At 46.5% G+C, this 23,089-nt stretch overlaps 1 protein-coding gene across 1 annotated transcript; it reads left to right on the top strand.

The window, feature by feature from the left end:
• Positions 1 to 1,810: 1,810 nt before the first annotated feature.
• Positions 1,811 to 4,356, top strand: LOC131899583 (homeobox protein orthopedia-like). Its single transcript, XM_059251084.1, has 3 exons — positions 1,811 to 2,248; positions 2,854 to 2,899; positions 4,109 to 4,356. The coding sequence occupies exons 1-3, from the start codon at positions 1,818 to 1,820 to the stop codon at positions 4,202 to 4,204; spliced, it is 573 nt and encodes a 190-aa protein (XP_059107067.1). The 5' UTR covers positions 1,811 to 1,817; the 3' UTR covers positions 4,205 to 4,356.
• The last annotated feature ends 18,733 nt before the right edge of the window (positions 4,357 to 23,089 follow it).

Genomic DNA, 23,089 nt, shown 5'->3' with positions numbered 1-23,089 from the left:
AAGTTGCTCGCATATGTTGCAGGGATGCTAGGGATAAAGGAGGGTTGATTTAAAACAGCCAAGCCAGGAACACCAAAGATGAGACACAAAGAGTTTCTGCGATCAGTAGGACAGTCAAGCTGTCTCACAATGATAAAGACAGGGCTCCCGTCTAGGGTGGGCAGTCCAACCAGGCCACCAAGTCCTTCAGGAAAACACCCATGGTACTATTGTCTCCTAAAATAGCCTAGCTTCTCCAGCAGCTAGTTGTGAGTGTGAGTAAAGTCTGTGTCTAAGAAAGCCTCCCATTTCGGTGTCTCAGGGAAGCCTTTCACAACGACCCAGGAGATAAGGAGAAGAGGAAGGACAGTTGCAGCTGCTCCTTGGTGACTGTGAGAAGAAAGCTGAGTATAATTAAAAGCACCTGGGACAGCTGAAATGTCAGAGGACACAAGACCGTGCAGTGGCTAATGGTGACCAGACAGTCAAGTTCCACAATTCACAAAGCCCTAGTCAGGCATGGATAAAGGGGCCTGTGGTGGGAGGGGGTTGAGCCACCCTTGACTAGGTGGGCAATGGGTGAACAGAACAAGATCATCTCCTTGGTGTGGGATAGACCATGTGGACCGTGGACCCTCCAGTGTCTCAGCCTATGCTATCACAGAGAACTAACCCATCTCCTAACAATTACCTCAGCCATTGTCCAGACTCTGCCATGATCCTGTTAAAAACAAAAACCACGAAATGACAGAGCTCAGTGGCTCTTTTAAATTTTGGGAATGTCACCTACTCTGGGGAGTCTCTCTAACTTTTCCTCAGTTCTGCCCCTTCCTGCAATGATTCTTTGTAGAGCTTGAATCCAGAATTGCTTACTCCTCCTGCCTTTCACCTTCACAGCTGTGAGACAGGTTGGGAGCCAGTACCCAGGGTTGATCTTTGATGCCCTCAGGTATCTGGGTCACCCTAGGACCTTGGTCAAGCACAGCTGGGTAGAGAAAGGTCTCCATCAGAATGAGCTTGTGAACACTGGTGGAATTCAGCCCTGTTGGGAGCACAGTCTCTCAGGAGGATCGTGCCCTGACCTACCCACATAGTTGCCATCATACAGGGCTCTTCAAGACAGCACAACCAAGGTTGGGGCATTTTGTTTGAAGGACATTTGCATAAATTAGTAAAGTGATTTAGCTGGGCTCAAGGGCCTGCTGAGTTTGAAAAGGTCTTTGTGTTACCCCCTGTGACTGAATTTGAACAAAACTAGAGGTGTCAGCTAAGCAGCAAACCAGAGCCACAGGTTCTGCACCCCCACCGCACACACACTCACTGCAGTTTTTAAAGTACTCCCTGCTCTTTGCAGCCCTAAAGTGCTTCAGGCTAGGCACCTCAGAGGACAAGCCCACAGCCACTGAGCCTGTGCAGGCCAGAATGTGTGATTGGACACATTGTAATTACGTAGAGTCTCCAGAAGACAAGCCTTCCGGGTCAAGAGTCAGAGCTGTACATCTGGCGCCAGACCGTGAGGACACGGCTTTTAAGTCTTCGGAACTCGGGTCTGATAGAAAGATTCCCGGCAAGGAGACTCGTGAGGGTTACTGCCACAGTTTCAACAGGATGCTGAGTCCAGGAGCTGATGAAGACCAGGAACAGCAGCATGGTCAGTAAAATGGTTCTGACTCCACTTGAGCGAAGTCCGGGAAGCAAATTTGGTGGAAAGGCCAGTGGCCAGGCACTTCGATTACCCGGCTCTGCCAGTGGCCCCTCTCCAGGCTTTCCAATGATCCATGAGCCACGATGCTCAGATCTTTATCTTTGTGTTTTTCTCTCTTGCAGGTGGGAATGCAATGGTCCTGAAGGCTGGAGAGGAAGGAGGCAAGAAGGAGCTTGTAGAGAGCGAGCTTGCTCAGGGTGAGCTTGATCAGAGCGAACAACTTGCCCCAAGCAAGCCTGCTCAAGAAGAGCTTGCTCAGTCCGGTCTTACTCAGGAAGCGACAGGAGTGGTAGAGGCGGGAGAAAACAAAGAAGAAGAAATGGAAGGAGGTCATTCTGGCGATGGTAGTTCTGGCCCCATGGAAAAGGGGATCCAGGCCGAAGGTGGCCATGGCGGAAGTGTTCCACAGCAGCCTCAGCAAGAGGCGGCAATGCCTGAGGGCACCAAGACTCTCCAGGCTGGGGACAGGCAGCCTTTCCAGAGACGCACCAGATTCACCCAGTCTCAGCTGCGGGACCTAGAGCGTCTTTTCAAAGAGAATCACTACCCCAGCTTTCAAGTAAGGTAAGCAGAACGCCCTGCTAGGCGCCTGGTTTTCAGGCAGTGCATCCAGGCTGTCCTTTGGTGTTCCCTGAACCCCGATTTCCTCTAGAAACAAAGCCACCATGTCTGGACCCTCCAGCAGAAATTGGATTCTGGAGTAAGGGGATGTGCCCTAGTCCAACTGGAAAGAATGTGTTTTGTTGTCTGTTTAAGTGGTACGTGAGTGAGTGGGAAATTTAGACAATGCTTGTCCTAAATGAGTCTCTGTAAGAATGAGTGAGAAGCCTGAGGTGTGGCTGGGAAAATGTAGGAGGGATTCCACCTCAGATTAAAATTTGGCTAACACTTTTCATCATGGAGTCTCTCTTAATGAAGCTTACATGTTAAGTACATAGATGACATACCTGTGTTTGGGGGATTACCCTTAATTTTGGTCCCTGAAAGAACCCTGCTACTAAAGTATGTCTCAAAGCAGGTGTGAGGAATAGTGTGTGTGTGTGTGTGTGTGTGTGTGTGTACACGTGTACACACAAGTGTGGACACAAACATTTAAAAGCAAACAGGACATGTCCTTATACAGTTTACATCCACCACAAAGCCTAAATGTTGGAATCTTTTCACTTCAGGAAGGATCTTGCAACATGGATGGGTGTGTCGGAAGCGGATGTGCTGGTCAGTATTCTAAAAATAATAATATTTTGGGAGGGCTCCACACCTTGTGATGTTGTTTCTAGAGGATAATTATAGCAGAAGAATGGGACCCTGAAGTTTTATCCCAAGGACGCCAGACCAGTCCACAGCCAGGCTAGGCTCAAGATGACAAAAGACCTCCATTTTCTCAGGCAGGAAATGCCAACCTGGACACCTGAAACCTAAGATGCCAAGATGCTTTGTCTGACCCTCGGTGAACATAGTGTGTTCTCCATGACCTTCTGAAGGCTGTGCAGCCCACATGCCTCACTTAAGTGAAGAGACCATGTTCTTGCTCACCTTCAACTCTTTCACTCTGCGTGTCTCAGAAAACCTTTTCTCAGACTTCTTGATCTAGTCTGTAAATGTCCCATGCCTGGCTTAGTTCTGAATCAATACTGGGACCAGGAACCTCAAAAGGCCCATAACCCTTTTACCAGTCTTTTGTTGGTGAAGTATGTGAACTCTGCTCACCATTACAATCAGCCCTGACTTTTCCAGACCACATGACTACAAGGGAAAAGTCCTATACACAGTATGCTTGGAGGCTAGGGAGGAAGCATAGAACAGGAAGAAGTGCCCTTTGTCTCATAAAATGTGTATTCTGGATACTCACAAAAGGCTATCACCATGGAGCCTTTTACAGACAGCTTTGGGCCTTGAGATAGTACTCCGGGGTTCCAAGAGAACTGTTTTTGATACTTTTCAACACACAGCAAGGACCAGGAACAACCCATGAGCTAGATCTGCATCCTTTCCTGAAAGAATGCATTAAAAATATCAATTGATGGAGAGAATAGACAATATTCTGGGTCTGTCCCATATCTGAAGGCCTGGGTGTGGGGGTACATGTCCTCTGGGGCCTCATGGGGGTGTTTTGACTGTTTCAATGAGAATGAAACCTTTTGTTTCCAGCATTCTGAACAATCAGTACACACTTGAGGTAAGTCTTCAACCGTTCTTGGTGTTAGATCAATAAACAAACAGTTTCTTGGCAATCAAAAATGTGATGCTTTGCTAGGGGAGTAGCTCTGTCCTGGAGCACATACCTAGCACACACTGACCCAGGGATGGATTCCATATACGTTCTAAAATGTTAGTAAAATTGATCCAGTATACAAGGTTACAGCATGTGTTCTTCAGTGGTGGTACAGTTCAGTGTACTAAAGCAACCCTTTCTTCTGCTTGTAGGATTGGTTTAGGACCAGGAGAGCGATTTTCAAGAGAAGCACTACACTATCAATGCTGTTTGATGCACCACCTGGTCCCCAGAACAACGATCCCTGAAGATTTTGTAGCAGCGCATGAGTACCACCTCTGTCCAGAGCCAGATGTCGTGGAGCCTGGCCCTGCCCCCAATGTCTCGGCCACCCATGCTGGCCATGACATCCTTTTCTTCCCTGCAATTATCTCAGCAATAAAGAGGTGGATTCTAAGTATGTTGGTTCCATTGTTTTTCAGGTTACTAAAATGTGGGTATAAGTATTTGAACCATAGTTGCCTATTCCAGAAATGGTATTTATGGCAGGAGGTGACACTGGCAAGCTGTGGTCACTGTGCCTTGCTGAGTGAGGAAGATTTCCAGGTGCTATGCTGCTTCATGCTGACCCCACATGATTCTCTGTACCCTCATCATGGCCTTGTCAACTCACTCCACTTCTGTGGAACAATTATTTGTAAGGCCAGGTGGGGCAAGTCTCCAGCAGAGGATACTGTGTTTCTAGTCATGGCTGTTCCCACCCACACTCCAGTAAGTCCTACCCTGGACCCAGCTGGAAACTTCCCAGAGACTTTTCCCAGTTTTGACAGTGGGAGAAAGAGGTACATGATGTGTGGTTTGTACCCTGTCTGTGGACGTCCAGGGCACTAGGAGCCACACTGGCCAGAGTCCTGATGCTTGAGAGGGAGAGGAGAATCCATCCATCCAGGCCAGAGGGAGGTTTTTGTCTCATTTCTTCCATTCCAGCTCAGGGAGCATATTGTCTCTCCCTTGCCTGCTCAGAGATCTTGACTAATATGTCTTCCCTCTGCATTTTGTTACCTGCCTTGGAGAACCCTCAGTACTCAAGATTTCAGGGACCTTTGCTTCATAGCAGCTCTAATATGTAAACAAGGTTGAGTCCCTAGCAATGTTCTGGAACAGTCAGTCTGTGCATAGAGTAGTACTGCTTCTTTGCCTATGTGAAGCTGCAGGTCCAAATACACAAAGTCCATCTTAGTGAGATGGAGAGCTATGGCCTAGGTGTACAGCCCCAAATGTACTGCATGGTATTGTCCCAACACCATGCTCTCCTGCCCTTGCAATGAATAGTCTATTTTTGGTCTCTGGGAATGTGAGTGCTCCAGGGACCTTGACTGCTGCAGGTACATGCTAGTTTGCTTTTGAGTCTCTAGGATGTCTCCCACACACTGATTTGAGAGCCCTTGATGTAGTAACAGGTATCAGAATTTCACTAGGGCTGCATCTATGGCCCTGAACCTGAGGTCTCCCCTCTTCAGGTCTAGCACATAACATTTCAGTACAGATAACTAGTTCCCCTGGCTTTAAGAATCGTCCACCAGTCATCCTCATGGTCCCTGTGCCTGTGAGCAAGGGGAATGATCAAGATGTCCCATTTAGACCTGAGTGCTCCACCTTCTCTTGTGTGCCACTGAACAATGACCAACTGTGGGTCTCTGTTCTGACCATCAGCTACTGCAAAGAAAATCCACCCTGAGCTGTTCAGAAGATATGATGTACGTGGTGATGTGCAAGCTGACAGGCCCAGCAGCCTTGGATCCCGTTTGACTTTGGTCAGGAAGAGCAGGAAGGGACTCTAGAAGGAGGAATGAAGTCTGAGCACAGCCCCTACCCCCAGCCTGTGTAGGCCCCATTGAGCTCAGTGCACATCCTACAGTCCCATGGGGTTTTGGAATAGTCTGAAAACAGGTCTCAGTCTTGTAAGGGTGGAGTGAAATCAGTGGTTTCCAGGGTCCTCAGATTGTCTCCAGGGAGCCTGAGTTCCTGGCTGCTTCTGGCTTCCACTGTTTCTCTGTAGGAAGAAGAGTTCCTACACCAGTGAGGCCCCCTCCTCCTTCCTGACCCCCCCAGTCCTCCACACATACACACTGCTGCAGCTGCCACTATCACCAGGGCCTCTGGTCCTAACTGACTTCTGGATGATATTATGCAATCATCTTTATCTTAGGATAATCCCCGAGGAAACTTTCTTTGGGAAAAAGCAGGGGACTGTTGAGTTGCCAATCAACCCAACCAAGCAACCTAACCACAAAACATTGTTACTAATGGTCACTGTAGCAGAAAGATAAGGAAATGTTAAGTTATTTTCTAATAACTCAGGACTTGTCCAGGCATGTCGAAAGTTTCTGGTTAGTGGCTCAATACTGGACAACAGAAACTTAACTCAGGCAGGCAATATGGCATGGCTCTTAAAATTGTCCTCAGCACTGAATAGAGTACTCTTGGTGAAAAGAACTAAAGTGTCCACCACTATGTACTGTCTAGGGGGGAAAACGGACCAGGCTTTGAATCAGTGAACTTTCACAGTATCCCAAACAGAAGAACCCTCATACATACAACATGCTGATATACGAATCCCTCTGACACATTGAGAAGTCTGGAAAACTTCATCAGCTGAGTAACTTCCAATCAGACTAGGACATACTCTAAATTTTTTGAACCATGGGTAGTCTCAGCAGCAAAAGCAGCAACAGCAGCAGCAGCCATTCCTCTGTTTTGCCTTGTCTGTGGGGGGCCTGCCCCAACTTTTTTCCCCATTGTACTCTTGAGGAGTGAGGAATAAGAGATTTAGTTAGAAATATAGAGGGATAGAGGGGAGAGAGAGACAGATAGAAACACAGGATAGCCTCGGGAGGCCCTGGATCCTAATCCACCAGCCCCTTCTGTCTCTTCTAAAGAGCCCCCCCCCCCAAGACAGGGTTTCTCTGTGTAGCTTTGTGCCTTTCCTGGATCTCACTCCACTTTTTAAATGAATGTCAAGGGGTGGAGCAAAAGACATCCCCCTAGCACAGCCAAGTGCAGACAATTCCATTCACCTGGTAACCATGCACATGGTCAGTCCATTCCCTTATGCAGCCCCCCTGGATGAAACAAGATCAGATCTCACTGGGAAACCTTTGTGGGCTCCCACAGCTGTCCTCCTCTTCCACATTACTAAAAGAATATATAGCATTTCATTATTTTACGTGTATGAGTATTTTGCCTGTGTGTATGCCTGTACATACTAAAATACATATTCTTGGCATATTAATGCTAGATTCATCAAAGAAACCTTCCATTAACATAATATACTCATTCATACTACCTACATGTGAAAGGGCACATTCTTTGCACTATTGGGTGTTTAGTTGTGTGCCTGACTCCTATCCACTAGATGCCAGGAGTATCTATTTATGAAAACTACCATGTTCCTAGGCTATAGCCCAGTGTATGCTGATGGGCTGTATCATAAATCATATCTACCTAATCAAATAGTTAAAAATAATTTTCAAGGGCTGAAAGAGGGCTCAGCAGGCCAGGGTGTCTGCCACTAAGCCTGAAGACCTGACTGTAATCCCTAGGACCCACAGGGTGGAAAGAGAACTGACTCCAGGTTATCCTCTGACCACTACATGTACAAAGCAGTGGGTGTGTGTGTATGTGTGTGCACGCACACATGTGTGTGCACACTTTTGCACACACATACAATTTCCAATGCTGCATTTATATTTCTATTTGAAAATTAATACACAGATCATATAGATTGGTCATTTTTCTTCATTAAAAATTTATGACACAAAAGTCAGATTTGTAGGAGCTTTTTTAACACATTAATAAACTTTCTATTGACTTACTTTACTCTGTGTTAAAAGAAATATTCATGTCTGACAGGCATTTCTAATCTGTACCAGTTTCTGCTCATGACTAGTGGTGCTATAGAAAAAAAAATCATTCTGCCAAAAACAAAACAAAACAAAAACAAAAACAAAACCCATCATTAACCAATTACAAGTATTTATAGAGTAAATTCAGGTATTGAGGGGTTAGTCAAGTAGTGCAGGCTGCCTTCAAATTTGCTATGTAGTCAAGGATGACCTTCAACTCCTTATTGCTTCCCCTTTCCAAACTACTGGGATTGCAAGCATGTGCCAAGCTCAGTTGGGTGTTATGAAGGTCTGTTTCAACCTGAAGCAGTCATGTGCTGGTTTTGGATGAGGAAATAGGAACTTTTGGGGGAATGTAGTAAAGAATACAGCCATGCATGATGTTCTAGATTCCCTGGGCCACAGTGAAGAAAAACGTACATGTTTAGATCAGTCTCCTCTTCCTCTCCCTTCAGTTTTTACAACTGGGTTTTGCTATGTAGCCTCTTGGTCCGCTTGCCTTGCTTCAAGTGCTGGTATCACAGGTATCTCCATTAGATGTGAGCACTGAGTTCTGGAGGGTTGACTTAGTCACTACTGGTCAATTGTAGGGCTAGACTATTTGTTCCGAGACACTACTTTATGAAAAAGATTTAGTAAAAAGAAAACAGTTTACTCTGTCCAGGGATAGGGCTAGTGTTTGCTGAGTTAACTTTCCTCCTTATTTTATTTTTCCTTGTGATAATTGGGATTTTGTGATTTGAGGCTCATTCTCTGATATCCAGAATAGTCAGTCCTTCTCAGAAGTCTTTGTAAGAAAGCAGGCTTTGCTAATGTCTGCACAGCACTCTGTTATATTTTATCATGGTGAATAGAAATACAGTAGTGGCGGGATACGGCTTGGGGTAGTAGACTGATGCTCACTCTGCCTTTGGTGTCCTCTATGGACCTCCATTGTAGTCTTGGTATAAAATAGTAAGGGTAAATTTAGTGAGCTGTGAAAGGTTTTGTTTACACATTGACAACTAGCACTGGTGGGTTGCATGTAGGCTTTCAATATTTTAGTGAAGAAACACTCACTTCAGTGCTCCCAGTTAAGAACTTGAAGATAAGGACTTATCTTGGTAGTAGGATCTGCTCTGGGACAGAACCTCAGTGGGCCAGGTGCTTGCCACACAAGCCTGACACCCTGAGATTGAACCTTGGAGCTGTGTGAAGGTGGAAGGAATAAGCTCACTGCACAGTGTTGTCCTCTGATGTCCACACGTGCTGAAGCATGTGCATGTCCTCTCATTGGAAATGCACGATGATAGCAAAGAAAATTAAAAAAAAACTGCTAGGAAATTCAGGTGAAGGTCTTTTTTCCTTAGTTCCAAATATAGCTAAAATTTGTTTGCAGTGTTAAAAATCTGAGGCTTAGCGAGATGAGGGGGGTACTGTAATGAATAGAGAAAGGGAACCTAAAGACACATTCATTGATTTCTCTCTGATTGTGGATGTGGTGCCACCAGCTGTTTCCCACCATGATAGATAGATGCACATTTGAACTCTGAGACAGAACATATTCTTGTCTCCTCTAAGTTGCTTTTACATAGTATTTTATCACAGCATAAGAGAGCAACTGAGGGGTGGAGTGACTTGGGTGGGGAGGAGTGACTGATGAGGACTTATTGATGGGGGAAGTGATTGATGGGGTGAGTGACTGATGGGGAGTGGCTGATTGGGGAGTGACTGATGGTGAGTGACTGCTAGGGGAGTGATTGAAGGAAGAAATGACTTATGGGGGGAGTGGCTGGGGGGAGTGACTGATGGGGGAGTGATTGATGGAAGAATTGACTGATGGGGGAGTGACTGATGTGAGTGACTGATGGGGGGAGTGACTGATGGGGAGTGACTGATGGGGGAGTGACTGATGGGGAGTGACTTACGGGGGGAGTTACTGATGGGGGAGTGACTGATGGTCAGTGACTTATGGGGGGAGTGACTGATGGGGGGAGTGACTGATGGGGAGTGACTGATGGGGAGTGACTGAGATAGCTTTAAGTTGAGATTTTTTAAATTTTCCTTTAAGTTCTTATTGTGTATGTAAGTGCATGAGCCATGTGTGTGGGTCAGAAGATAACTTGGAGGAGTTGTTTCTCTCCTTCCGCTGCATCCAGGGATTGAACCCAGGCTGACAGACATTAGCAGCAAGTACCTTTACCATCGGAGTCATCTTGCTGGCCCTGACAGTACCTATTTAGGCAGGTTGTTTGTTAATGGGCATTTCCTAATATTATATATGTTCTCGTTCCCATATATTTACGCCTTGAAATGCATAGCTGTTTGAAGATTCAGAAATAGTAGTGTTTGGTTTAGGTCTTCTAGACACATATAACCACAAGAGCTAGTCAGCATAGCTTGATGTTAAACTTAGTAAACAATTAGATTTCAGGTTTTGGTGTATTCATGGTTTTTTTTTTTTAATGTTATTGTGGCTGTCAACTATGGAAACCCGTTTCGTGGCAGTAAGAAAAGTTCCCCCAGTAACTCTGGAGGCCTTGTGGAAATGTGTGGACCATATCTCTAGCACTCCACATTGGGTCCCTGGTACTTGGCAGAGAACGGTTATCAAGCTAATGTGTTTATCTGGGAGGTTCCTCTTTAGGATTTCACACAAAGTGAAGTTAGAGCCTGTCATGCTTCCATGCTCTGCCTTTCCAGGAGCTGGGCAGGGTTGCAGGGCCTGCTGGCCGCTCAGCAGACAGATCAGAGGGCTCATCTTCACCAGGGCTGCTGGGGAGGAGTTGAGTAGTACTGTTCAGCCTTCATGAGTGCTGGCAAAAGCTGTGAGAATTTTCATACCTGTGCTGAGGTTCCTCACCTTTCTCTTGAACAGGCAAGCATGCTGGCACACACACACACACACACACACACACACACACACACACACACACACACATATACACCCACTCACACACACACATACACACACTCACACACATACTTCTAATTTCTTAGACTAGTCAAAGTGTCAAGAGCAGGCCTTTATTTAATCCCTGGTCCCCATCCCAGAATAGTCAGCCAAGCAGCCCCTTCACTGGCATGTGGCCATACTGAGCCCATGGCAGTCACCTTTTTCCAACTTGTTCTGGTCACTCTGAGACTAGAAGGGCACTAAAGAAGGAGCATATGACCAGGCAGTTCCTCTTTTTGATGTGGGAATATTTGGGAGCCCTGGTGCCTGAGTAGGAGTTTTCCTTCTATCAAAAGACTTGCCTCACAGTTCTGGTTACTCCCTCACCAATAAATCTGCACATGGACATTTCCAACCCTTCGTCTTTGCTATACAACTTGACAAGGAATCCAGGAGCTGAGAAGTTCTTCTTCCTAATTCTGGTCAATTTTGCAAATACAGCCGTGTTTGGGATGATAATGTATATCCAGTGGCAGAGTGCTAGCCTGACACACTGAAAGCCCTGGATGATCACTAGAACTGCTAAAGCCGAGTGGGTGTTCCTTTCTGTGATGCTTGTAATCTGACCACCCAGGAGTTAGAGGCAAGATCAGAACTTCACTCATCCTTGGTGAGATGAGGTTAAGCTCCATCTTACTCAAAACACACTCTCAAAACAATATAATAAAGACCACATCCTTATTCTTTAAGCAGTTATGATGTCTCTATTTCCTGTAAATCAGTGAGGAATGGACTTTATTCAACTTACAAATTTCAGTGATATGAGTTTTAAGATTGTGTACAAATGTATCTTGTTGGCTCCAGGTTAGGAGAAAACAGAAGGAAGCTTCCCTCAATCCTGGAATGGTTGAAGTCTCTGATCATTCCAGGATTCTTTTGAAGCAGCAGGACCTCTGTCTACTGTGGCTCCTAGGGCCATGCTTGCTGCACAGAAGAGGGGTCGGGTGAGCAGAGAGCTGTGTTCCAATAGTGAAGATGAATGCTGCCTGATCCAGTGAATCCTGTGACTGGCCTTTGGAAGATTCAGGTGTGCACTGAACTCATGAGTGTGGGCGGAGACTGTGCTGTCTGAAAACGCACTGACCACCTCCTGGGGACAATGAGGATCCTCGGACATGTTTCTGCTCCTACACCTTCAGAATGGGGTTCAGGAGTGAGAGACAGAGAACAAAGCACATTCTGTGCAAATCCAGAGAGACCAGAGAAACAACTGTGAAGTGCAGGGGCTACTGAAGGTGACACAGGCATGCCACCTCCTGAAAGAAGACCTCTTTGCCAATCTGTTTGAATCTTGTGTACAGAGATCATTTTGCATCTACATTTTACAAAGCAGAAAGAAAATATTGTGAAAATCTCTCTTTATTGATACTGTTATTCCAATGCCAACAATATAGAGAAACACAGTTTTCAACAGCCCATCTCCATGTGGCTCCTGGACAAGGATGGCATCCTAGGGCTCCTCCACGTCCTTCATGGAAATGTGGTCCTGGATCCCAGGTGGTGTGCTCCTGAGCATTGCTTTCTTCTCATTGGCCCTCTGTTTGGCTCTCCTGTTGTTAAACTAAGTCTGAAAGCAGAGGAGAATGGGAAATGTCTCAGCATGCTGGGCACTTTGATGCGAAGAGGCACATCATAGGGACACTGGCATTCTGAACTGCACAGCAGCAGCTGTTTTCCAAATGCTCAGCCACCCAGGGCAGAAGCAGGCAGGGTGTGTTCAGTGTTGGAGGTCATGGCTAGACTCTAGTTAACCCTGCCTTCTTCACAGGAACCTGAAAACAGCACCAGCAATCACTATTTCTGAAAAGTCATAGCATGTCTGCTCCTTCAGATCACACAGGGAGAGCAGCAGCCCTGTGCTAAGTTCTGGAAGAGACTCGGTGCAAGACACGTGAATTTTTTTATTATTTAAGGTTTTATTAAGTCATACATGCAAAACATACTGCTAACTGCATTAGCAAAAGATCAATGTAAAAACCCTACAATTCTGCAACTGTCAATTGAAAAAAGTTTCTTCTAGTGCTTGGAAGACCCAATACTGTATTCTCGCCAGTGAGTTAGGTTGTACAGAACAACACTAGCACTAGCAGTTGACAGAACCTCACAGACCCAAAGGAACATCTCTAGGCAGAGCCACAACAGGAAGCGTGCGTCCATGTGGTTGAGGTCTAGAGGGGCAGCATTAGTCACATGACAGTGTTGTTACTCTGGCAAGATATTGATGTTCAGAAGGTTCTAGAGAGATGGCTCAGAGGTTAAGAGCACACTGGCTGTTTGTCCAGAGGTCCTGAGTTCAATTCCCAGCAGACACGTGAATATTTAATGTGATTTCCAAGGTGCATTTTTACATGTAGTTTATTTACCGATGCTGGGTCATCTCTAATGAATTAACTGGTTTTGCCTGTTCCATCCCTTAGACAAGGTTTCAAGGGCATTAATCCTTGCCCTCTTCCACTGCCATTGGGACAGTTTGGACAATGTGTTAGGGTGGAGGCAACATCTGAATTGAAAATTATCCCCCAGATTAAAATTGAGTGCTGCTATCTCATGCACACTCACAAGGAGGAGGAGCAACCACTTGGACTATGAAGCTCTATTCCCACATCAGTCTCATCATACCATGCATTAGTTGGTCCATGTGGGTTCCATGGGCAGATTGGTAACTTGCCCCAATAGCTAGGAGGTTGTCCTTTAGCTAAGTGTACACAACTAATTTTTACTAATTTAATGCAACTGAATCCTTTGATAGCCCTGTTTGATCCTGCATCAATTTGAGTCTGTTCAGTAGCATCCTCAGCCCCAACATGACTCCACAGAAGTTTCCTGTAAAGGACAATGGTGGTGAAGGAATTAAACATAAATACTGAGTAAATAGCCATGTACTCTCATGTAGCTAGAGTTTTTCTGGTCCTGCCTAGCCCACAGTCAGGACAAATCTCTCTCACCCACCAGTCCTGCAGCCACTCAGACCCAACCAAGTAAACACACAGAGCCTTATAGTACTCATAAACTGTATGGGCATGGCAGGCTTCTTGCTAACTGTTCTTATATCTTAAATTAATCCATTTCTATTAATCCATAAGTTGCCATGTAGCTCATGCCTTACAGGTATCTTAACATCTGTTTCTCATCTTGGCTGCTGGCAGCATCTCTCTGCCTCAGCCTTCCACTTCCCAGCATTCTCCTCTCTCCTTGTCCCACCTATACTTCCTGCCTGGCTACTGGCCAATCAGCTTTATTTATCAATCAATCATCCTCAGCACTCACACATATGTATTCTACATGTACATAATTATAGAGTCCTTGCTTTGTAAAGACCTTGGCTTTCCACACAGAACATGAGCAGCATGTGGTTGCTTCGGGTTCCTCTTTCCACCAGGAAGTCACTTTCCTTCCAGGAATAGGCAAGAAGCACTAGCTGAAGTATAGTTCTTCCACCTTCCAATCAGGAATCCAGTGACTGCCATCATAGGAAAGACATCAGTCATATACCTGTTAGGATCCTGTACATGTGCAGCATCTTAACATCATCAGCAGGCGCTGGCAACTACATACTCGCCATGTCATAATGCAATCCCTGCCTTAATAAGCCAGATGTGGACCCCAACCCTTTATCTCTTTGCTCTCTGTTCTCTGCTCTGCTCTGCTCCCTCCCCCAAGGCCTGGCTCCCCTTCCTCTCCCCCCTTTCCCTTCTAATAAAGCCCTCTGTAACTCTGAGGTCATGGCTCATGACTTTTCCCCCAGTAACCAGCTCTGCCACCAACACCATTCATCCTTTAAACACCTACTGAAAAAGACCCAGGACAACTGGTCCAAGACCTGAAGTGCTCCAGATGGACTTCCCCACCCCATGCTTTCTCAAATTTACTGACCTGCACTTTTGCTTCAGACACATTCATGTTTCTGACAAGCACCTGTCTGTGTACAGAAAGCCACAGGGATCAGTAGTCAAGGTTATGAGAAACATCACAGGCTGGAAACAGTGTGTGCTTGTGACAATCTTTGTCTTCCTGCTAAACTCCTCAAGGACTTGTCGCTGATAAAGCCAGGCACGGTTTTCAAAGGTTTCACATCATCACAAAAGTGTTGTACATTGATGGTCAAGATGACTCTAATTAGCTTACACATATAATTTCAATGCAGTGTTCTATAAAGGAATACAAAGGCAGGAGTCTATGATGGAGATGATATTTAAATTTTAAGCATAGGAATAGGTAGGAAATATGTGAAAGGCTACATGATGACAGGATCTTATTCTCCTGACTGTGTTTCCTGTAAATTTTGTTTAGTAGCTAATGTGAATACCAGGAAGGAGTGTGGGTGGGGGGTGTGGTGTGGAGGAAGAAAAATGAGATAAAATAGAGCATATCAAAAATATAATCTTCCGTGTATCATAGAATATAACCAAGACTATGTGGCCAGAACTGAGAGTGGACCCTGTAATTCCAGCTACTTGGGAATCTAAGGCAGAAGGGTCACAATATAAGGCCTGAGTGGGCTCTAGTTTAAGTTCAAGGACACCCTAAGGAAGGTAGAGAGACCATATCTCAATCAGTAAGAGGAGGCTCATAGCCAAGGCAAAGGGCCTCAGATTTGTATTCCCAGTACTTGAACACCAGAAAGAAGATAGCCTCAAGAACAAGATTAGCTTGGTTTACATTGGGAGACAAAGACAACCACAGTGTAGGAAAATGTTTGGAAAGAATACAGTCACAATCTCTTACCCAGTGTAGTAGCTAACACAATCTACAGGTAAGGATTTAGAGAAAACAGGAGCTTCTAGACTGTGGGTGGAAATATCTACTCATGCACTAGGTGAGGAAAAGCATTGCTTACAAAAAGACTCAATGCAGTAACTCCATTTCAGAGTTTACAAAGCCAAGACCAGAAGCCTGGAGCTGAAGAGGGTTTCTGTCATCCCAGGTAACATCAACCCCACCCCCATAACCACAAGGCAAAAACAACCCTGAACTCCTCAGAGAAGAGATTCTAAACAAAGACAGGGTATGTTGATACAGAGGTGTGAGATTCAGACCCAAAGGGATCTGATCACCAGCAGAAACTACAGCTGAGAAGCCTGAGAACTATGACAAATCAGTCAAAAAAGGACGTTGACGTCTATCAGAGGCGGCCTTTAGAGCACTAGTGTTTAAACCAGGAAGGAAGAAGAGGTCAGGTTCTGGGGAGGAAGAAGTAGGGAATTTTGATACAGTTGGTCAAGAGGAATGGACTTCTAGAGCTCTGTCAGACAAATCATAACATTGCAGAATTCTAAAGCATCAGAAGAGTTTGAGTTCCTACACGATTTTCATTCACCCATGTTGCACCACGGTTGAGAACCGAGATAAAGTAAGCACACCTGTCTCATGCCACCACTGCATGAAAACACTAACCTTGATTCAAACACTGAGCTCGATGCCACAAAGCAACTTCCCCACAACCATCATGTGGTAGAAGCTACCTGTGGTTTGGAAATGAATGGGGAGGACAGGGCCCAGAAGGGGTAAAGGCCAGGACAATATGAACACTAGCCCCTGGAGGCCAGGGTGTCTCCTAATGCCAGCCACATACCTTGTGAGCACATCCGGGTACTGGGTTTCTTGGAAAATGATCTCCATTTCCTGCACCTGCCAATGTGTGAAGTGAGCTGGGCTGGCACCTTGGAACCTCAGCAAGATGGCTGACACCTCTGGGTCCACATCCATGGGAACCTGGTTGCTGTGGTCACCTTCAGGTCCCAGGCTGTTGTAAGGGCTCCTGTGGCCTCCCTGGTTGGGGTTGCCCTTTTGGTTCTCACTGTCATCCAGGCTTACAGTTCCTTCATAGACCCTGCCACCCACTTAGGCTGCTCCCTCCTGTTCAGGGTGGGGCTGCTGTCCTACTCATAGTCCTCCAGATGACAGTAGAAGTTGTCGTTGTAATTGTGTAGGTGTTCCATGGATGCTGCTCCTCAGACACCTAGTGACCAGCACCCTCCCTGAGGTGTTTGGCAGGAGCCTAGCCTTGGGGTCTTTCAGAAGGTTGCTGCCACAATGTTTCTGGCCCTCCTCTGCTATTGGCTTTCTGTGTGCTTCCTACATTAGTGGATGAGTCTCTGAAGTGAGAATGGGCTGGGGCGTGGCCCAAGCATGGGATGGAGGAAGGACAGTGAATCTTACTTTTAGAAGACCTGCTCAGATCTGGCTGCCTGTCCTGGCCCGTGCTCTTGGACCTCACAGAACACCTTGGGAATGGGGCTATGGGAGATTGCAGGCTGATTTTAGCATGGAGAGTGGGGAAGGGGGGAAAAACTCACAATGAGAACATGAGGCTTGGGTGAAGACTGGAGAATTTCTCAACATTCCAGACCCCACATTTCCAAGTCTCTATGACACATGAGATGAACATTGAGTGGACAGGGTCAGCTCTGCATGTGTCTGCTTCAAGAGTCTTCAAGGACTCTGAAAGCAGAGGCCAATCCCGGTCCTCCACCTTCAGCAGTGACATTTTAGTCCCATGTTTACAGTGTGTTGTGTAGCACTGCCAAAAATCCAGTGCAACCCTTGGAAAAGTTAACAGACTCCAGACAGCCAGTGAAGAATCTGCATTAGAATGCTTATAGAAGGTCCTGTCCAGCGCTTCTCAGCTCTGCAAGTTCAGACGCTGCACCAACTGTACCCTTTTTGATGCAGTAAAAACTACTGCGGGCTGAGTGTGCCCTCTCACAGACATAAGGTCCCTTGCACAGCAATGAAAGCTACAGAAAAACAAAGCCTCATCTAATTGATAGGAAGGACAGTCAGAACCTGAGCCAGACATGTGGTCACCTAGAGCATGCCTCCACAGGATCTGGCCCTGTAGCTGGATACACATTTTGTGTAGCAGTTTCCTCCAAGATAAGACATTCCATTTGGAGGAAAGCTCCTGAAGACATAAGACATTCCAAATGGAGGCGAAACATTTCATAATAAGGGAGAGATGTTTAAGACACAGGAAGTAAAAGGCTGGATAGCTCCAACTGGGGTTAGTAGTTGTTCCCAGTTATTCCTGTGTCCCCAGGAAGAGTGTCAACAGCACATCTCAGGTCCACACAACGTAGGAGCACAGGATGAGAATCCACAGTCAGCTGAGGCACAGGATTCCATCAGCAGGTTCAGTTCACGGAGCATCAGCCCCAGTGAGAAGACTGAAGCCACTGGATGTGGCAGACAGGTACTGGATCATGATAACACTCTGTACCTGAAAGATTGGTAGCAAGGCCACGTATGGAACTCAAGAAAGTCATCTCTTGCTGGAACATCCAATGTGGAGCCTCAGGACCCTTCCTCCTGATGCCTCCAGGTCCCCAGTGAACCCATCTCTCCCATCTCTCTCTCTCTCTCTCTCTCTCTCTCTCTCTCTCTCTCTCTCTCTCTCTCTCTCTCTGCTTCCCTCGGGGATTATCCTAAGATAAAGACGATTGCATAATATCATCCAGAAGTCAGTTAGGACCAGAGGCCCTGGTGATAGTGGCAGCTGCAGCAGTGTGTATGTGTGGAGGACTGGGGGGGGGGTCAGGAAGGAGGAGGGGGCCTCACTGGTGTAAGAACTCTTCTTCCTACAGAGAAACAGTAGAAGCCAGAAGAAGCCAGGAACTCAGGCTCCCTGGAGACAATCTGAGGACCCTGGAAACCACTGATTTCACTCCACCCTTACAAGACTGAGACCTGTTTTCAGACTATTCCAAAACCCCATGGGACTGTAAGTTGAGCACTGAGCTCAATGGAGCCTACACAGGCTGGGGGTAGGGGCTGTGCTCAGACTTCATTCCTCCTTCTAGAGTCCCTTCCTGCTCTTCCTGACCAAAGTCAAATGGGATCCAAGGCTGCTGGGCCTGTCAGCCCACACATCACCATGTACATCACATCTCCTGAACAGCTCAGGGTGGATTTTCTTTGCAGTAGCTGATGGTCAGTACAGAGACCCACAGTTGGTCATTGTTCAGTGGCACACAAGAGAAGGTGGAGCACTCAGGTCTAAATGGGACATCTCTGTCATTCCCCTTGTTCACAGGCACAGGGACCATGAGGATGACTGGTGGACGATTCTTAAAGCCAGGGGAACTAGTTATCTGTACTGAAATGTTATGTGCTAGACCTGAAAAGGGGAGACCTCAGGTTCAGGGCCACAGATGCAGCCCTAGTGAAATTCTGATACCTGTTTCTACATCAAGGGCTCTCAAATCAGTGTGCTGGGAGACATCCTAGAGACTCAAAAGCAAACTAGCATGTACCTGCAGCAGTCAAGGTCCCTGGAGCACTCACATTCCCAGAGACCAAAAATAGACTATGGATTGCAAGGGCAGGAGAGCATGGTGTTGGGACAATACCATGCAGTAGGTTTGGGGCTGTACACCTAGGCCATAGCTCTCCATCTCACTAAGATGGACTTTGTGTATTTGGACCTGCAACTTCACATAGGCAAAGAAGCAGTACTACCCTATGCACAGACTGACTGTTCCAGAACATTGCTAGGGACTCAACTTGTTTATAAGTTAGAGCTGCTATGAAGCAAAGGTCCCCGAAATCTTGAGTACTGAGGGTTCTCTAAGGCAGTTGACAAAATGCAGAGCGAAGACATATTAGTCAAGATCTCTGAGCAGGCTAGGGTGAGACCATATGCTCCCTGAGCTGGAATGGAAGAAATGAGACAGAAACCTCCCTCTGGCCTGGACAGATGGATTCTCCTCTCCCTCTCAAGCATCAGGACTCTGGCCAGTGTGACTCCTAGTGCCCTGGACATCCACAGAGAGGATGCAAATCACACATCATGTTCCCCTTCCTCCTACTGTCAAACCTGGGAAAAGTCTCTGGGAAGTTTCCAGCTGGGTCCAGGGTAGGACTTACTGGAGTGTGGGTGGGAACAGCCATGACTAGATACACAGTGTCCTCTGCTGGAGACTTGCCCCACCTGGCCTTACAAATAATTGTTCCACAGAGGTGGAGTGAGTTGACAAGGCCATGATGAGGGTACAGAAAATCATGTGGGGTCAGCATGAAGCAGCATAGCACCTGAAATCTTCCTCACTCAGCAAGGCACAGTGACCACAGCTTGCCAGTGTCACCTCCTGCCATAAATGCCATTTCTGGAATAGGCTACTATGGTTCAAATACTTATACCCACATTTTAGTAACCTGAAGAACAATGGAACCAACATACTTAGAATCCACCTCTTTATTGATGATATAATTGCAGGGAAGAAAAGGATGTCATGGCCAGCATGGGTGGCTGAGACATTGTGGGCAGGGCCAGGTTCCAGGTCATCTGGCTTTGGAAAGCGGTGGCACTAATGCGCTGCTCCAAAATCTTCAGAGATGGTTGTACTGGGGAGCAGGTGGTGCCTCAGTCAGCACCACCAGTCTATTGCTTCTCCTGAAACTCGATCTCCTGGTCCTAAACCATTCCTACAAGCAGAAGAAAGGGTTGATTTAGTACACTGTACTGTACCACCACTGAAGAACACATCCTTTAACCATGTATACTGGCTCAATTGTACTAGCATTTTAGAACGTATATGGAACCCATCCCTGGGCCAGTGTGTGCTAGGTATGTGCTCCAGGACTGAGCTACTCCCCTAGCAAAGCACGACATTTCTGATTGCCCAGAAACTGTTTATTTATTGATCTAACCCCAAGAACAGTTGAAGACATACCTCAGCTGTGTACTGATTTTTCGAATGCTGGAAGCAACAGGTTTCATTCTCATTGAAACAATCAAAACACCCCCATGAAGCCACAGAGGACATATAGCACCACACCCAGTCCTTCTGCTATGGAACAGACCCAGAATATTGCCTCTTCTCTCCATTGATATTTTACTGCATTCATTCAGGAAAGGATGCAGATCTAGCTCATGGGTAGATCCTGGTCCTTGCTGTGTATTGAAAGTATCAAAAATAGTTTTTTTTGGAACCCCGGAGTACTATCTCAAGGCCCAAAGCTGTCTGTAAAAGGCTCCATGGTGATAGCCTTTTGTGAGTATCCAGAATGCACATTTTATGAGACAAAGGGCACTTCTTCCTGTTCTATGCTTCCTCCCTAGCCTCCAAGCATACTGTGTATAGGACTTTTCCCTTGTGGGCATGTGCTCTGGAAAGTCAGGGCTGATTGTAATGGTGAGCAGAGTTCACATACATAACCAAAAAAAGACAGGTAAAAGGATTATGGGCCTTTTGAGGTTCCTGGTCCCAGTATTGATTCAGAACTAAGCCAGGAATGGGACATTTACAGACTAGATCAAGAAGTCTGAGAAAAGGTTTTCTGAGACACACAGAGTGAAAGAGTTGAAGGTGAGCAAGAACATGGTCTCTTCACTTAAGTGAGGCACTCGGGCTGCACAGCCTTCAGAAGGTCATGGAGAACACACTATGTTCACCAAGGGACACACAAAGCACCTTGGCATCTTAGGTTTCAGGTGTCCAGGTTGGCATTTCCTGCCTGAGAAAATGGAGGTCTTTTGTCATCTTGAGCCTAGCCTGGCTGTGGACTGGTCTGGGATCCTTGGGATGCAACTTCAGGGTCCCACTCTGCTGCTACTCTTCTCTTCTAGACAGCAACATCACAAGATGTGGAGCCCTCCCAAAATATTATTATTTTTAGAATACTGACCATCATATCGGCTTCTGTCACACCAATCCATCTTGCATAATCTTTCCTGAAGTGAAGAGATTCCCACATTTAGGCTTTGTGGTGGAAATAAATTATATAAGGACATGTCCTATTTGCTTTTCAATGTTTGGGTCCAAACTCATATGTGAGCACACATGTACATACTTACACACACACACACTATTCCTCACACCTATTTTGAGACATACTTTAGTAACAGGTTTCTTTCAGGGACCAAAATTAAATGGTAATCCCCCAAACACTGGTACCTTGTTGATGTAGGTAAACTGTAAAGCTTTGTTAAGAGAGCCTCCATGATGAAAAGTGTTAGCCAAACTTTAATCTCAGGTGGAATCCCTCCTGCATTTTCCAGCCACACCTCAGGCTTCTCACTCATACTTACAGAGACTTATTTAGAACAAGGATTGTCTAAATTTCCCACTCCCTCATGCACCAGTTAAACAAGCAACAAAACATATTCTTCCCAGTTGAACTAGGGCCCATCCCCTTACTCCAGAATCCAATTTCTATTGAAGGGTCCAGACATGGTGGCTTTGTTTCTAGAGGAAATGAGGGGTTCAGGGAGCACCAAAGGACAGCCTGGATGCAGTGCCTCAAAACCAGGCGCCTAGCAGGGCGTTCTGCTTACCTTGCCTGCAAGCTGGGGTAGGGAATCGCTTGGAAAAGTTGCTCCAGGCTCATCACCTGAGAATGGGTTATTCTGGTGCAGATCTGGAAAGGCAGCCTGTCCCCAGCCTGGAGATAATTGGTGCCCTCAGGCATTGCTGCCTCTTGCTGAGGCTGCTGTGGAACACTGCCGCCATGGCCACCTTCCACGTGGATCCCCTTGTCCATGGGGCCAGAACTACCATCGCCAGAATGACCTCCTTCCATTTCTTCTTCTCCGTTTTCTCCCGCCTCTACCACTCCTGTCGCTTCCTGAGTAAGCTCTTCTTGAGCAGGCTTGCTTGGGGCAAGTTCCCTCAGCGCACGTTTGCCCTGATCAAGCTCACCCTGAGCAAGCTTTCTCTGTACTAGCCCTTTCTTGCCTCCTTCCTCTCCAGCCGTCAGGACCATTGCATTCCCACCTGCAAGAAAGAAAAACACAAAGATAAAGATCTGAGCTACATGGCCCATGGATCATTGGAAAGCCCGCAGAGGGGCCACAGGCAGAGCCGGGTAACTGAAGTCCCTGGCCACTGGCCTTTCCACAAGATTTGCTTCCCGGACTTTGCCCAAGTCCAGTCAGAATCATTTTACTGACCATGTTGTTGTTCCTGGTCCTCATCGGCTCCTGAACTCAGCATCCTGTTGAAACTGTGGCAGCAGCCCTGACGAGTCTCCATGCCTGGAATCTTTCGATCAGACCTGAGTTCCAAAGCTGTAAAAGCCGCGTCCTCAGTGTCTGGCGCCAGACTTACAGCTCTGACTCTGACCCGGAAGGCTTGTCTTCTGGAGACTCAACCTAATTACAATGTGTCCAATCACGCGTGCTGGCCTGCACAGCCTCAGTGGCTGTGGGCTTGTCCTCTGACGTGCCTATCCAGAAGCACTTTAGGGCTGCAAAGAGCAGGGAGTATTTTTTTTTAAATGCAGTGAGTGTGTGTGGTGGGGGTGCGCAACCTGCGGGTCCATTTTGCTGCTTAGCTGACACCTCTAGTTTTGGGTAAGGCTGGACTGTTCAAATTCAGTCACAGGGAGTAACAAAAAGACCTTCTCGAACTCAG

Source organism: Peromyscus eremicus, chromosome X (assembly GCF_949786415.1).
Source record: "Peromyscus eremicus chromosome X, PerEre_H2_v1, whole genome shotgun sequence".
Lineage (NCBI taxonomy): Eukaryota > Metazoa > Chordata > Mammalia > Rodentia > Cricetidae > Peromyscus > Peromyscus eremicus.
The sequence above is the reverse complement of the archived record's forward strand: the minus strand, read 5'-3'. Positions and strand labels throughout refer to the sequence as shown.